Below are 17,755 nucleotides of genomic sequence, written 5' to 3' on the forward strand. Positions count from 1 at the left end.
ATAGCTGCTGTGGGTGTATAAATAATAAATTTTTCACCGGATTATGACGAAAGATGGTTTACATATGTACCCGAGGTGGTGGGTATCTTAAGTTCGGCCCGATCGAACTTAATGCCTTTTTTCTTCTTTTTTTACCACCACCATGGAGTACGACAAGCTACCGTCATAATTATTACGATTTTTAGTGCGATACACGAACATTTTGTCCACTTTAGGGTGTTTGAGTTCGGCAACAATAGACTGTTTAGCCAAATACAACGCAATCACACTATAATTCTTGAACTCTATGAAGAATAACTTTCTTTTTAAATAAATTCAGTAGCAACTATCAATAAAACAAATATCTTGTAGCTGTCATTTCTGGTTATACCAGTTTAACATTGGTAACACTTATTTTCTAACAGAAGCTGAAGCAGAGCAGGGCCGATCCATCTAATAAATATACCTACGCATATAGAAGCTAAAGAACAATCTCATATTTTAAACTACCAACTAGAAACTCAAAACAAATTTCAAATACTTCAAACCACTGTCCACATCCAAGGAAAAAAAACGTCAGCAGAGATAGATGCAGAGACGCAGTACATAATCTCTTGGATTGTTTATCTTGAGGCACAATGTTAAACCTATTAGGAAATAGAATTTGATCTTATCTTAAATGGAAAAGTTTCTGCAAAGACTTGGCCAAGTAATGGAAATCAAATTCTCAGCAATTAGTGTGTTGGCCCACTTTGGCAGCGGCAGCAGCATTGGCCACAGTGTTAGTGGGCAAGACCGTCATTATTTGAGGAGATTCTTGTTAATGAGTGCTTTCGGGGGCATCCCATGAAGCACTCAACCAAAACTGCTCACAAAACACTCACTCACATACGCATGCAAAGTAAAACTGACACACTCACACACACAACTCAGATGAAATGTGGTGATGGAAAGAAATGTTGTGAAACAAAACCACTTGAAGACATTTTCGACTTTTTTGCCCTCCTTTCTGCTGTTGTGGTTGCTGCTGTTGTTGTTGTTACTAAAAAAACTAATTTAATTAACAGCCATGAAGAAGTTGTCCTCAATTACGGCCAATGGACAGCACAGAACAGAACAGAACCGAAATCATCGAAGAGAAGAGACCAGAAGACGCAGTAGGGGAGATCTTGTGAAAGTGCAAATGGTTGGCAGCGGTGAAGAGTGGCTTTCTTCTTTTGTTTGGGGCGTAACGGAATGGACTTCTACCAAAGCCAATCAAGTTGGTGTGTCTGTGGGTGTGGTGCGACAGAAACGCCGTTTAAAGTGCGTGTCAACCGAGTCTACCACACACAGGGCCAACATTGTTGGCGAGTGAATGTGTGTTTTATGTCGAAAGTCGTCTTCGAGTGTGTGTGCGTGAGAGTGTGTGGTCGAATCGCTTAATTCCATTTGGTTTTTCGGTCAGGAAGCATACCACACTGCATCAAAGTTCCAGCCAAAGTTCTTCAATTGCAAAACAAAGAAGGCCATGAAATTGACAAAAGTGTTGAAGTTGAGTGGGGCCATGGCCCTCCTGCTTGTTGTGTGTCCACTAAAATATCACCTCTGTGATGCGGCCTCTGGATGGGTGGACATTGAAGCCGACCACCAAAAGGTCGCCTCAAAAGCAGACAATGTAAATGGAATTGATTTGCACAATGTTAGTGTCAGCGACAACACCCGCACCACTGCCAGTGGTCGCCACAGTATTGTCGATGCTGATGAGATTCATTCGAGGGCTAAACGTTTCATTGCCTTCCCTGTGGGTTCGTCATTTTCCGTAAGTTGCCTTCGCAAGGAAAGGAAACAAAAAACAAAACATAGCAAAATATAACAAAGCGATAAATGTTGAAATTGGAACTTTTCTTTTGCAGACTGCTGTTTGCCTGACCACTGGTGTCATTGGCAACCCCAACTACCAGTATCTCAGTATGGGCCTGAATTGGGGCATAGCCTATGACTTGCCCAATTCCACATGGGTCTTGGAGCATGCCAAAGGCTTTGGGGCAAAAGATGATAAAGGCGCCCTAATAAAGCGACGCCATCGAAGAGATCTCTATGGGAAATTGGAGACCCTTATAACTGGGTAAGTTCGTGAGGTACATTAGGTCAGTTGTCCACATTGGCCAGGGGTAGCCTATGGAAAAGCCACCAAAGGTCTCTAACGACGTCCAAATATTTCCAATGAATGTCTCCAAGCTTCATGTTATAACAGCTGCATAATTAGGCATTAAATGAGGCGACAGCCTCAGAAGGAAATTGAAAGCGAGTCGAGTTTAGCATTATCCAAAGATTTTGGCAAACACATTCAATGCTAGAGGCATGGTCATGCTTAGACCCATATACATGTTGCAAACTGCCCCGGCGTGTTGTTTTATGATGTTCAACCTATCATTCAGATACTCTCAAATACTTCTAAGTTGGGTTCCTTATTGCCGTTCCTTATTGGGCCCAAATTTTGATGGGAAGATAGAATGAAATCCCTTATTATCTGCATCTGTCCATATGGCCTCCTTGGGTAGGGATGAATACAAAAATTTACTTAAATCTGTTAAACCTTCTCTGGTTCATGACATTTTTATAATTTTACGCAAGGGGAAGGCTGCGCCTCCTTCAGTTATCATAAAAGGCAGTATCAGTAAAAAGCCGTAAAAGTAAAAGGCAGTATTTTCATCTGGGAGCGATACACCCTTTGAATTAATTAAGAACTCGAACTTTTAAATTTACAGTCGAATAAAAATAATACAATTCTCTACTTGTGTTTTGTGCACGTGGCCATTTATGTTGGTGGTCTTAGGAGAAATGGGCATTTCATTGCTTCGACCACATTTAATATGTGGCTATAAAATGAAGTATTGATTTAAACCCAACCAAACCAAGCATTGAGTGAATAATGCTGGACAACCAGCCAGCCAACCAACCAACCAGCTGCAGCCTTTGTCGGAGCATTCCCTTTGTAGGGGTTTTTGGTCAAACACACATATCCATTGAATGTTGCCATGTTAGCGTTTTGTGAATTTTTGAACTGAATCTGGTCTGATCTTAGCAAGAAATTCCACTCCATCTGATATTAAGGAATGTTAGAAGCAAAAAGAAGGAAATGTTAGTACAAAGGATCGTAACGCGCAAGTCGTAGTTCTCTAAGGGCCAACTCGTCATGAAACTCTATATAGCTGGATTTAGTGATGTCTGTCCGTCCGTCGAAAGCTAATATACAATACTTCAAGCAAATACGCCAGCCGCTTGGAATTTATTGCAAATACCTGTTATATGTAGATTACTTGGGATTGCATAAATACAAGGTAGCTGACACAAGGTGTAACTTAGTTCGAACTAGCATAACTGTCAAACTAGAAATGACAGCAACATCATATGTGTTTTATTGACGGCTCATTGTATTGTTTGGAAGCCAACAAAAACATTGGCTTTCGACATTACTTAAAAAGAAAATCAAACGTAATAGCATAATTGCATTCTACTGGGCTGGAAAATCACAATCGGCTATTGTTGGCGAACTCAAACGGCTCAAAGTAAACAAAATGTTTGTGTGTCGCACCAAATTCGTTATATTAAAACTGGTAGCGTTGCCAAATGGCATGGTGGTGGTAACAACAAGATGTAACAATACCTCACATGGTTCGGCGAGTGAAATTCACGCTGCACAGTGGAAGAAAATCGAAAAAAAACCTTGTAAAAAATATGCCGTGTGAGAACGTAGATACATCTCTTCGAAACTCAGAATGGTTGGCGCTGAGGTGTTAGCGAGATCGTGTGAAAAATTTCAAGGTTGTCCGGGCGCCATTCACTGTAAAATTAGTCACCTCGGAATTTTGAAAAATTTCTTGGGGCTGCCAAATCTCACCCTCAAAAATCTTTGCAGAAAAAACTCCGCTTGAGGTCTACAATATCTCGTCTTGTTTCGGCAATATTCGACTTCTATTTTTTTTCTTTTTACAATTTTGACCGAGACCTTCCTTTGTATTTTGCAATTTACGAAGGCATTTGGGGTTCGATTTTCATTTTTATGCATGATTTGGATTTGTGACAAAAGTGTCCACATTTGATTTTTCAATTAAATGCTATACAGTTTTGAAGTCAAAAAATGTGAAAAGTGTATATTTTGCATTTTTTGGTAAGAAAAAAGAATTTTCATTTATTAGTCTTTATTGAAAAACTTGCTTAAATCCCTTAACTATACCCACCACCGAAGGATGGGGGTATATTAATTTTGTCATTCCGTTTGCAACACATCGAAATATTCATTTCCGAACCTATAAAGTATATATATTCTTGATCAGCAAAAAAATCTAAGGCTGTCCGTCCGTCTGTCTCTTGAAATCGCGCAAGAGTCTTTAAAAATAGAGATATTGAGCTGAAACTTCGCACAGATTCTTTTTTTGTCCACAGGCAGGTTAAGTTCGAAAATGGGCTATATCGGACAATGTAGTGACACAGCCCCCCTATATCCCCGATCTGCCGATTTAACGTCTTAGGCTCATAAAAGCCACATTTATTATCCGATTTTGCTGAAATATGAGACAGTGAATTGTGTTAGGCCACTCTACATCCTTCTTCAGTTTGGTCCAGATCGGTTCAGATTTAGATATAGCTGCCATATAGACCGATCCGCCCATTTAAGATCTTGGGCCAATAAGAGGCCCATTTATTGTCCGATATCCGATATTGTTGAAATTTGGGACAGTGAGTTGTGTTAGTCCTCCCGACATTCTTCTTCAGTTAGCCGCAGATCGGTCTATGTTTGGATATAGCTGCCATATAGACCGATCTCTCGATTTAAGGCTTTGGGCCCATAAAAGGCGCATGTATTGTCCGATATCGCCGAAATTTGTGACAGTGAGTTAAGTTAAACCCCTCAACATACTTCTGCCATATGGCAGGGATCGGCCCAGATTTGGATATAGCTGCCATATAGACCGATCTCTCGACTTAAGGTTTTGAGCCCATAAAAGGCGCATTTATAGTTCGATGACGCCGAAATTTTGGACAGTGAGTTATGTTAGGACCTTCGACATCCTACTTCAATTTGGCTCAGATCGGTCCAGATTTGGATATAGCTGCCATATAGTCCGATCTCTCGATTTAGGTTTTTTGAACCATAAAAGGCGCATTTATTGTCATATTTTGCCGAAATTTGGGTCATTGAGTTGTGTCAGGCTCTTCGGCATTTTCGGTCTTGATTTGGATATAGCTGTCATATAGACCGATATCTCGATTTAAAGTCTTGGCCCCATAAAAGGCGCATTTATAATCTGATTTAACTGAAATTTGATACAGTGACTTACGTTAGGTTTTTCCGAAATTAACGCCTTTTTAATTGTTAATATTGAATATCAAAACCCTTGCCCTCCATTGTTTCTTAAGAAAACCAATTCAATAGTAATTTCCCAAAAAAAACTCAGCTCGTCTGGCAACTCTGGCTTTTTGTTGTGGCTTGGTATTCAACATTTTATTAGAAATTACAAATTGATATGAATGCATGACGTTGCTAGTGAGTATATCGATGCGGTTTTCCAATTAAATTGCCTGCTTCATTGCTATTTCGTCAATGTTCAATCAGAAAGGGGACATTTGTTGAATTGCGAGAATGTGTGTGTATGTGTGCGTGTGCATGCGTTGCTATTGAAACATGCGTTTCAAGTGAGAAACGTACCATTATGAATAACTATTTACTCACATGGCCAAGCATCGAATGGCCAAGTGCGTGTATGCCTCTGCGTGTGGGCGAGGTGGGCTGATGAGTGTGTGAGTGAATCGAATCCTGTTTATTTCTCAACATTTCGATTGCCTTATTAATCGGAATTCGTTTTATTGGCAAATTATTGGAAGTGGGGCGACCTAAATGTTTGTTTTGGTTTTATTAAATTTCTGCAGTTCTCCTTTCGGTTATTATGCTTCTTCTTTCTCCTCTTCCACTGTTTCTACTTCATACGCTTGGCCATCATTGATAGGCTATCGTTGGTGGCGGTGGCCGACATGCCCTCTGTTCTATTCCCATTTCAATTTTATATTCTCACTGTGACGTTATTTCCATTCTCATTTTTGCGGTACATGACCGCCTACGGATGTTTATGTTTTTAGGCCAAAACTGAATTTGGACCTCATCTTCATTGATGTCGATTTTTTCTTGTTGTTGTTGTTGTTTTTGCTGTTATTTTGTTTTCCTTGTGAATGCTAAACAATTGGAGGAAAAATTGGTCTTTTGTCTGGTGCAGAGAATATTGGTTTCTGTCAAACAACAACATCAGCAGCTCGAGCAACATTGACATGGACATGGACATATCCGCCTTAGGTTAACAGGACATAAAATATTGTGAGTGGTGCTTTGTGCTCGCTCGTCCGACCGCCCGCCCGCCCGCCCGCTTGCTCTACTCCTGCCATTGTTACGATTTATCTTCGTTTTCATTGTTTCTTCTCATCAGCCATAGAAGAGGCTCACACACATACACACACGCATATCTTTATACATATGTAACTATGTTCATAGATTTGCACCATATGACTGTCGGAAGATATAAATGGCCACAAAACAACGAAATCGTCCATTAATAAGATTGTCATTAACTTTTGATCTCAATCTCAACAACTTCATTTGTATTTTCACATATCTGTCGTATCTCTCTTCCTCCCTCTCTCTCTCTCTCTCACCCTTCTGCGTTGACTGCCGTAATTTTTCATAGTTTAAGTGTTTCTCTTCAATTCTCATCCATGTGATAAAGCAGCAGCATGACCATTAGGAATATTATCACAAGAAATCGGATCTGTCAGCGTTTCGGTTAATAAATAAAAACCGATTTACTTTTGATTAAGTGCTAAAAAGGTAATTCTTCAAAATAAGTTTATCTTGGTGTCAAGTGTTATGTTAACACTAAGCAGCGATTGGAGTAGGAAAAACTTGGGATTATTATTTTTTGAAGCAACACTCCTACAAGAATGGGAGGCTGTAATTCTTCCTCATTCCGTTTCAAACAGCTCTAAGGATTGGTAAAACTTTCTTGGTTTCCATTTAGACATGTAAAACGTCTCTACTAATTAAGATATTTATACAGTTTGGTTGGAGGCCCCAGTAGTGCAGAGGTTAGCATTTATTCCTATGACGCTGAAGGCCAGGGTTTGAATCCTGGCGAGATCATCAGAATAATTTTCTTCGGTGGTTATCCTTTCCTGATGCTGGTGACATTTGTAAAAACTTCTCCCCAAAAAGTTGTCGCACTTCGGCACGCCGCTCGGACTCGTCTATAAAAATGGGGCCCCTTATCATTGGGCTTAAAACTTGAATCTGACTGAACTCATTGATATGTGAAAAGTTTGCCCCTGTTCCTCAGTAGAATGTTCATGGGCAACTTTGTTTTGCTTCGCATTCAGTTTGACTTGAATTTTGCATGTGGGATGTTGCTTTTCTAAAGCTGATATAGGTTAGGTTGAAAAAAGGGTGCTGATATTGATCCTCCCCATGCCGTTATAGACATACACCTAACCCAGTAATCGGCTTGTTATGCGCTCTAACAACTAAAAAGTAACCTCAAAAAAGAAAATTAAAGTCAGGAGTTCCGTGCTGCTTACAGAACCCCTAATTGTTTTCCATACCGCATCCCTAAGTTGGTTTATGTCTGATATTGTGTCCCCAAATAAGTACCGGTGTTTGTTAGCCGTGAAAGCCGGACAATAACATAGGAAATGCTTCAACGTCTCATCATTTTCCCCACATGCCCTGCACATGATATCACTTGCTGCACCGATTTTGCATAAGTGAGCTCGCAGTCCCAAGTGTCCTGTTATGATACCGAAAGCTATTTTGACCTCCTTCTTACTCAAGATCACGATCCGGATCTCCCCGTTCTACCGACTGTTTCGCTATTCCACAGTGTTACATGTGCGTAGCCCACGCTCTCAACTCGGACTGCGTCCGTTTAAGCACGATTGTTGACGGCAGTCCTCTGGCGTTCACTGCCAAATCGTCTGCTTTTTCATTCCCCCTTACTCCACTATGACCCAGTACATAAATGATCCAGATCGTGCCATTCTCAGAGTAGGAGTTAATCTCATTCTTAAACTCCGAGACTGTTCGTGCCCTTATGGCCAGTTTACTGTCCGTTAAGATGGTAACACACGACCACTCAATGTAGATCCCCAGGCCCACTCAGCTCTCTAGTTTTGATCCATCCGTATAACATGATATTCCAGATGGCAATACTAGGGTTCCGTCAATTGAAGACTGTGTCGCTGGCAGCGGTGCCTCACACTCAACCTAAGCTGATATAACTGATAGTATTGTCGCATTTGAAGTCTTCGCCATGTTCACAGCACGAACCAACTTCAGGCTGTTGTATTTTTTTTTTCCTGTTTATAATGACTGGAATTCATTTGTTACGGGTACTGCTTTGGTACCGAGCAAAGAAACTTTAGCAGCTAATTGCAAAATCTCTGCACTTAACATTCATTTCTCGCATAAAAGCTGAATAGTTTTCTCCGCGAAGCATTTCTTGTTGTTATAACATTTTTATGCCACCATTCGGGATAATAATTTCTCGTAGGGAAGTGAAATGCAATTCAAGCGACACAATGCTACAAAGTTGCAAGTTTTCCAATCAAGTTGCATGCAGACAAACAGCGTTTCAAATGCACACCATCATCCAAGTCATGCCAATCAGCATGGAAAATGCAATGAAGCAGATACTTGTGTCTGATGAAGCACACATCTACATGGACGATAGCTTACAAACACATTCACATGTAGGTTGTCTGGCAATGGCAATTCAATTAATTTCGATTGGCAACTTGTGCAACACTGTCTCCTAGGTAACAGGAAGATTAAGTTTGAGGAGCAATCGATGAACTCCAGCTCCAAGGATTACAATGCCATGTACACTGGGGTATTGATTCCATTTAAAGTGTGAATCGCAATGCAAAAAAAATTCACTCACTTCAATGAATTCTACTTGTGAACGGCATGTAACACCATGACAACTCAGTCTTAGTTCGATTGTAAAAATAATTGTACTAGCTTAACTATGCTATAACAATATCATCTGGCGTCAAGCGTTTTTAAAATTTCATTTTTGAATTGTAGCCTTTAGAGACCGGCTCACCATCATTGACTTGATATCACTTGCATTTGTAAGCTTGTTGGCTCTTAAGTCATAACACTGTTCTCAATTTGCCACATCAAAATCGAAACCTCACAGGCTCTGCACTTGTTTGGATTGAGAGGCAAGCAAGAAAACAAACCCAGCACTTTGTTAATAATTCAAATGACACAGACTTTGGCAACGTAGTCGCAATTCATGTCTGTTTGCCACTTGCTTGTACATGCCAGTTGTACATGACTCTAACAATTGTTGCCCGTCAAGTGGCAAGACATGCATGCAGTTCAACTTGCAGCCTGCATACGGAAGCTGCTTGCAATGTGCACGCAATAACCACCCTCGACAAGTGGTGTTGAAACACGGATGTCTCTGACGTCCTGGATGCTGAAATCGATTTGTATTTTCTCACCTACGATCCTCCGCAACTGGCATTAGGTCATTAAAGTGCTCAAGCGGACAGCAACATAAGCTGCAATGAGTGTTGCTGTTAAATGTAACGTTACGACACATAACGAGCAATGGGACGTAGACACCATATAGAGCTCTCTGGCTCGTTCCACCTTCTCTTTTTGTCTCGGCACTACACTAATGCCTGTTGATTGTAAATTTAATCTGCTCACATGTACATTGGGCTGTATTGGGCAATAAATGGCAATGTTCATATTGGAGAATAATTTGGAAAGTTAAAAGTTTATGGCCAACAACGAGCACTGCAATGATTTTGACCATCGATATTAACAATGTGTTGCAAGTTGAACATGGTGTTGCATTTTATACTGGTGGGTATAACCATTATTAGCATCCTTTTTCCTTTACGAATGTTGTGAGTATTTCATATTTAGCTTCGGTCTAGTGCACTTCTGGGTAAACTGCTGACACTTCAATGAGTGCTGTTCGATTGAAGTTTAAGTTCAATGATAAGGGGCCTCCTTTTTAGGCCGATACTGAACGGCGTACCACAGTGCGATACCTTTTCGGGGAGAAGTTTTTACATGGCATAGTACCTCACAAATGTTTCCAACATTAGCAGGGGATAACCACCGATGAAAAATTTTTTTGTTCTTCTCGCCAGGATTCGAAACCAGGCGTTCTGCGTCATAGGCGAACATGCCAATATCTGCGCTACGGTGGCCTGCAAAGGGGTGTAAGGTGTTATAACTATCCATGTTTGCAACGCTATGAAGGAGGAGAGCCATTGTTAATTATAGCTGTTCGTCTGTCCGTCTGTCTGTTCATGTATTCTTGTGATCAGCGTACTAATTCTTGTAACGTTACTTCTGCACAAATCAACATGAGCGCAAAATTTTATCACAATTGGTTCAAATTAAGATACAAGCAGCTTCCGTATATATATATTTTATCCCATATAAGCTTTAAGTCGTAAATAGCCACATTGTTATTGCGATTTTCACAAAATTTTATATGGGGTACAATTGTCGCAACACGTGTGCAAAATTGCATCAAAATCGGTTCGCCCCTAACGTTAAATGCTGGCGAAAACCTCCGAAAATTGTTCAGCGGAGGTAATCAACTCCTAATGCTGGCGCCATTTGTGAGTTACTATGTCATGCATGGAAGCCATACCTCGCGTCGTTCGGACTTGACTATAAAAAAGGTCTCTTATCATTAGGCCACAACTTGAATTGGACAGCACTCATTGACAAGTTTGCACCCCGTACTTCGATGAAATGTTCGTCGGTAAATGGGCCGAAGCACTTGAAGGGCATGGTTCGTATTCGAATTTTATTGAAATTTTGGACTTCGGTCCACGATCTAACAGTGTTTTGTTCTGATATTCACACTAAAAAAAAACATTGTCCCAACATATAAGATTTTTCCTTATTGGTACTAGCCGAAGAACCAAAACTTTAAAATAAAGATGCTATTGAGATTCCATTGCAGGATATTGTCCGGCTTTAGACCGGCCTTTCTATTCAAAGAAGAGCATAGTAAAAAGCATTTAAAGGTCAGCAAAAGTGTGTTGTTGGTAGAAGCATTTGACTGGCTATGCGTATGGCAATTTCATTTTCGACCAAGAAAATTCATTAGCGGACGATGTCAAATGGATCATGGTGCTTCACACACCATGGGTTGTAAAGTACACATCTGAGTTTGAATTGGGATCTTTAAGACGACTTGCTTATTCAAATCCAACAATGCCAATAGCAACAAAAACAAACATCTTTTGAAAAACTCTTGCTTTTCGCACGGCGATCGCCCAACGGTTTATGCCAGAATGGGTAGGGGTCTACCAGAACGTACTGTGCCAAATTTCACCGAATTCAGGTAATAAATGGATCTTTTATGGTCTTAATACCCTATATCGGGAAATTGAATGGTCGGTCTAAGGGCAGCTATATCCAAATATAGTCCGATCTGAACCGCACTTCACAGAAATCAATAGGGGTCTACCAGAACTCACTGTGCCAAATTTCATCAAAATCGGATGAAAAATTATCAATTTATTGCCTCAAGACTTTAAGTCGGGAAATCGGTCTGTATAGCGGCTATATATAACTAAAATCCGACTTTATGAGATCAGAAGGTCATGTTTATATACAAAGAATACGAAGAAGTGTTGGGTATTTACGCGGTTGAAACCCATCTCTAATGATGCCCAATTATTATTTTTTGGATAATTAATTTTTTTTTAAACTTAGCATCTTACCATAAAAATATTAAACATTTAAAGACACTTCTATTCAGTTTTTATTTCTTCATCATGTGGATTTTATTTGTTGCTTCCATGATACATTGCATGTTATCTTCGGAAAATTTGGCCTACTCCACCCATAATGTAGGGTATATAGATTAGAGCAAGCCGACCTCAACTTTAGACTTCTTTGGACCATTCGGTTATAAATGAAATGTGTGGAAGTGAAATTTTGTTTCTAATACGACCTATTATTTCACATGTTCACGTGAATGTTGTTTACAGCAAATTCATTAACAGCGGAGAAAAAAAAAGACTTGCGATATTCACAAACATTGTAAGGGAAAAAGAAAAAAACCATGTGTGAACATATACAGCATCGCTCCTTTACATTATTCCAGTGAAATCATAGGAGAACAAAGTAAATGTTTTTTTTTAATATTTTCACAATTTACACTGCAGCTAAAACTAGGAAGGAATGGCTGAGAACTAGTTCGTATGATTCCCATTCGAAATCAAATTAAACAAATCCTACACCGCAGTTGTGAAACAGGGTATTATAACTTTGTGCATTGGATTGCAGAAATAACAATGAGACGAGCTGAACCCACTGTTAATTATAATGATTGGCTTTGAGTTCCTTTCCATTCGATTTAGCTATGTCTGTCCGTCTGTCTGTCCATGTATTCTTGTAATCAAGCTACAGGTCGCATTTGTTGTTCGATTACCATACAATTTTGCTTTTAGTAAGCCTCGCCCGAATTTTGCTTTTCCTTACTTGTTTTGTGTGAAAATATATTTTCTTGATTTAAATGAAAAAAATGTGTGGAAGTATTCTAAAATTCAGAATCCATTCACTTTTATGCGATGTGATTTTACCTCTGGTTTTAGCTTGCTCTCTGAAATGGTCCAAACTGAAAAATCCATCGGATTGGTATCCGGCGAATTGGACAGCAACTGAGTGCACGAAATGATAAGGGCAACTTGATTTACTAGCCATTTTTATACCCTCCACCATAGGATGGGAGTATACTATTGTAATTTCGTAATTCGGTTTGTAACACCTCGAAATCTGCGTCTGAGACCCCACAAAGTGCATATATTCTTAATCGTCATGTCATTTTAAGTCGATCTAGCAATGTCCGCCCGTCTGTCTGTCGAAATCACGCTAACTTTCGAAGGAGTAAAGCTAGTTTGTACAAATACTTTTTATTAGTGTAGGTTAGTTGGCATGGGCCAAATCGGTCGATGTTTAGATATAGCTGCCATATAAACCGATCTTGGGTTTTGACTTCTTTAGCCTCTGGAGGGCGCAATTCTCATCCGATTTGACTGCAATTTTGCACCTAGTGTTTTGGTATCGCTTCCAACAACTGTTCTCAGTAAGGTTCAAATCGGTTCATAACCTGATATAGCTGACATAAACCGATCTTGGATCTTAACTTCTTGAGCCGCTGGTGGGAGCAATTCTCATCCGATTTGGCTGAAATTTTGCATGAGGTATTTTGTTATGGCTTCCAATAATAGTGCTAAATATGCAAATCGGTACATAACCTAATATAGCTACCATATAAACTGATGTTGGATCTTGACTTCTTGAGCCTCTAGAGGGCGCAATTTCGATTTGGCTGAAAATTTGTACAACGGCTTCTCTCATGACCTTTAATATACCTGTTTGATATGGTCTGAATCGATAAATAGCTTGATACAGCTCCCATATAAAGCGATCTCCCGATTTTGCTTCTTGAGCCACTACAAGGCGCAATTCTTATCCGAATGAACTGAAATGTTACACAATGACTTCTACAATGTTCAGCATTCATTTATGGTCCGAATAACTTGATGTAGCTCCAATAGCCTAACAGGTCTTATTCAATATTCTTTGTTTGCCTAAGGAGAGATATTGCGCATAGAACTCGACAAATGCGATCCATTGTGGAGGGTATATAAGATTCGGCCCGGCCGAACTTAGCACGCTCTTACTTCTTGGTTTATACGTGATGTTTAAGATAGTGCTGAGACATGTTATTATGTCCATGGTAAACAACCACCACCTTTGAAACCAGGCTTAATAAATACTATTGCAGAGCGGTCACAGCTCCCTATACTTCGGGTGGCCGTTTGTTGGCTCAAATTCTCGTGAGTCAAATTGTCAAAATTTTCAAATTCGAGCCTTCACTTGATGAACCTTGACGTTTGGCAAAGCAACCAGTATCATATAACATGTTAATGATGCGATACACAAACATGTTGTTCACTTTAAGGTATTTGATTTCGCCAACAATACCGGCTATGATTTTCCAGCCAAATATTAGGCAGTCACTTTATTACGCTTAAAACTTCAGTCAAATGGGATAAGAATTGCGCCCACCAGAGGATCAAGAAGTCAAGATCGAAGATCGGTATATATGGCGGCTATATGAGGTTATGAATCGATTCTGACAATACTCGGTTGTTGATAAACATAACCAAACACCATGTGCAAAATTTCAACCATATCGGACAAGAACTGCGCGCTCTTAAGGCTCAAGAAGTCAAATCAGGAGATCGGTTTATAGGACACCAATATCCAAACATTAACCGATTTGGCCCATTTAGAATCCCAATCGGCCTGCATTTTAAGCTTTACTCCTACGAAAGTTAACGTGCTTTCGACCGACAGACGGACGGACATGGCTAAAAAGACTTGGAATGTCAAATTGGTCAAGAATATACACTTTGTTGGGTCTCAGTTCATTATTTGGATAAGTTACGATGTTAGTATACCCCCATCCCATCATAGAGGGTATAATAAGTTGTCAATCAAACAAATATCATGTAGCAGTCATTTCTAGTTTGACAGATATACCAGTGTAAACTTGGTAACACTTCATGTCAGCTACCCTTTGCATTAAAAAAACCTTAAATAATTAAGACTAACTCTTTGGTTCTTAATGCCTTGACCGATGCATGTTCAACTTTGCATCTATAAACTAATACTGCCAACAATGGTGTAGGAAACTGCACGTTTGCTAACCCTTTGCTAAATTGCCACATTACATTGTTTGCTCAGCTTTCAACAAGATGAAAGCGTTTCCGCTTAAGTCTTCCCAACCCAGGCTAATATGTTGCATCAAAATATTGGTGGCCCTCTCGACTTGCGGTGACTTGTTAAAATTCTTCCTGCTGCAGAACTCGAATTTTGTCTCATGTGAAAGTCTTGTCAGGGCTGATGTCATCGCAATATCGACGGGCAACAATTTCAGTGTCAAAAATCAAGTCGTACTTGACACATTGCAGCTTAAATCGCTTGGTGGCACTGGGGGTAATGATTTATTATCGGTAACAACAACGTGTAACACGGACGGGATGAACAATAAAACCACAAGAGAAAATGTGTCTACATCATGGGCATCATCGACGACAAATTCATTGTCATTGTCATCAGCAGCATCTTCAGAGTTGTGGTCATCTTCGTCGTCACCAGAGCCACCTATCCCACAACACACACTCTCATCGTCATCATCATCATCATCGCCGTCGTCCTCGGTATCGTCGAAATCATCGTCAATGTCATTGCAGCAACGTTTACTTTCTCGTCCGAAGCGATATCTTTCGTTTCCGGAAGGAGCATCCTTTTCTGTATGTCACAATGTGTGCTTTGAGTGTGTTTGAATGTATGACAGTGTGTGTGTGTGTGTGTGTGTGTGTGTGTGCGTGTGTGTGTGTGCCAGAACAATATTTCGCAATATGTCAGAGAGCGAGTGTGCATGTGCAACATGAATTATTTACGAGTTGAATGTGTTGCATTCAACAAAGTTGAAGATACATTTTTCTTTTGTTTCTGTTAAATTATAATTTCTTGTGTAAACTTTATCCAAGGCGTGACATTGCACTCACGCTATAAAATAAGCCATAGAGCTGGGTCATATGAATTAAGGCATACAACTGCGACCAAATCCTGAGAGTTCAGCCTTTTTCCTTTGACGCAGTCCCATGTAAAACAAGCGTACTATAGCTAAGAGCATTAATGTGCAACTCCGATTAAGGCGCAAAAACTTTGATTAAGATGGATATGATGATTTTTGGTAGTCCGTCTGTCAATTGCTGTGATTTATTTCGAAAACTTTCATCATCGCATTCAAACAGACAAGGGAAAAATTAAAAATACTCCAGAATATGCTGTGCAACCATCAAGATTATGCCGGCAAAGTATCTTCCACTATAGACCAATGGTCGTGGAACTTAATACGAAGTACGTGTTAATATGTGCCTTAATAATTCATTTCTGTCAGAATTGTTGGCCACATTCCGCGGTGGCATTTTGTTAACTAAGTGCAAGTGATTGAATGGTTAGGTTGTTACGAATAGTGTAGGGTGTATCATAGTTGTCATTGTCCTAATTTTCTATGAATGTACAACTTAAGAATGAGCCTCGTTAAGCATCTATTTACCCTAATAGCTTCGTTTCTTCTGCATTTTTAAATTCGTTCAAATTGGTTTACAATTTTTATTCTGTAATTCAAAAGGATTTAATAAAAAATAGTAATTTTGAGTCGTTTCGATTTACGCAGCTTATTTCCGGCTCCATCAAATGCGCAAAACGAGGCTCTAGTGTAAACCTTCTATTTTAGGGCCTTGACTTATTTTATTGCAGTTTTGTTAATTTTTAAGTTTTTATACCCCCAAAACGGCATTGTGACTTCATTCCCTTAGGTGGCGGTTTGTTTCACTGTCGGCATTATTGGAAACCCGCGATTCAATTACATGGCTTTTGGCCTCAATTGGGGTGTTGCCTATGATCTGCCCAACACCACATGGATTTTAAATCATTTGCACGGCTTTGCCAAACGTCCCATACCCGTGGCCATGTGGCATCGAAGATCACGCCGAGCTCTGTATAATGAAATTGAAAGCTTCGTAGATAAGTGGGGTTCTAAAAAACTTGCCCTTTTTCCTCCCAACTCATTTATTTCTTTCCACTTTTTTCAGCATGGGCTACAATGGTCGCGATTGTGTTCTAAGGGCGTTGTGTGAAAGTCGCCAATATTTCCAGAACACCAAAATGGGCATGATTGGAGAAATGTTGCGTGCTATATTCAGGTAAAGTTTCCATCAAGTTTTCTAGCTTATCATTCGATTTAAAGGCAGATTTGTTTTTTTTTTTAGTCTCCCCAAGCAGCGTATTTACAGACGTGAACTCGATGAGGACTCTGATATGCCTGTTTATGATAGAGCCTATCGTAGAGCACGCTCTGCAGACTCCTTTGTGGACTGTTCGAGCCAATATGACTGTAGCTTTTCCCTGCTGGAATTGGCTTTTGGCAAATATTCAACCCCACCCCCAGGCTACTATGAACATCACTGAGATATGGATGGCTTACTAATGACACAATAAAAAAATAACACAAATACATGTTAGGGCTATGTTATTCTTGGGTCTATTTATGGGAAAGGGGCTGCGAAAGCACTGAGAAGTTTAAAAAAAAATTTTATTTCGAACAATGTATGTATGGGCTGCGTAGAAATTCCTACACGTTGTGACAGAAAACTGATGGATAGAGCTATCCATCAGTTTTCTAACAGTAAGTTCGTGGCCCTGGATACACTCATAGAAAAAAAAGCAGCTGACAATAACAAAAACCCACTGTTTTCAGCATACCATAAACCAAAAAAATTAAATTAAATAAAATAAATTATAGTTATATCTAAATAGGGGCTGGTTTGGATCATATTTGATTCAGGTCCTAAGAACTCTTATACAAGGCACAATTTCAGCAAAATCAGGCTATAAATCCGATTCTAGGGGTAGATCGGTCTATATGGCAACTATATCTAAATATAGTATGATCTGGATCATATTCTGGTCGGATGACGGGAAGCTTAATACAAGTCACTGCGTCAAATTCCAGAGAAATCCTACAATAAAAGCGTCTTTTGCGGGATTTAGATACTATGTCGGTTAATCGGTCAATATAGCAGCTACACTGATAGAAAAATTATGGTACTTTTCCAATAC

The 17,755-nt window shown here is 39.7% G+C and overlaps 1 protein-coding gene across 1 annotated transcript; it reads left to right on the forward strand.

Annotated features, from left to right (window-relative positions):
* The first annotated feature begins 804 nt into the window (after positions 1–804).
* LOC106088886 (uncharacterized) lies at positions 805–17,133 on the forward strand. The gene is given in 6 exon segments (XM_059363151.1): positions 805–1,780; positions 1,875–2,099; positions 15,199–15,378; positions 16,453–16,664; positions 16,729–16,839; positions 16,906–17,133. Coding segments are annotated over 6 exon segments (1,218 nt in total). The 5' UTR covers positions 805–1,489; the 3' UTR covers positions 17,105–17,133.
* The last annotated feature ends 622 nt before the right edge of the window (positions 17,134–17,755 follow it).

The sequence above is a fragment of the Stomoxys calcitrans genome, chromosome 2 (assembly GCF_963082655.1).
Source record: "Stomoxys calcitrans chromosome 2, idStoCalc2.1, whole genome shotgun sequence".
NCBI classification, from domain to species: domain Eukaryota; kingdom Metazoa; phylum Arthropoda; class Insecta; order Diptera; family Muscidae; genus Stomoxys; species Stomoxys calcitrans.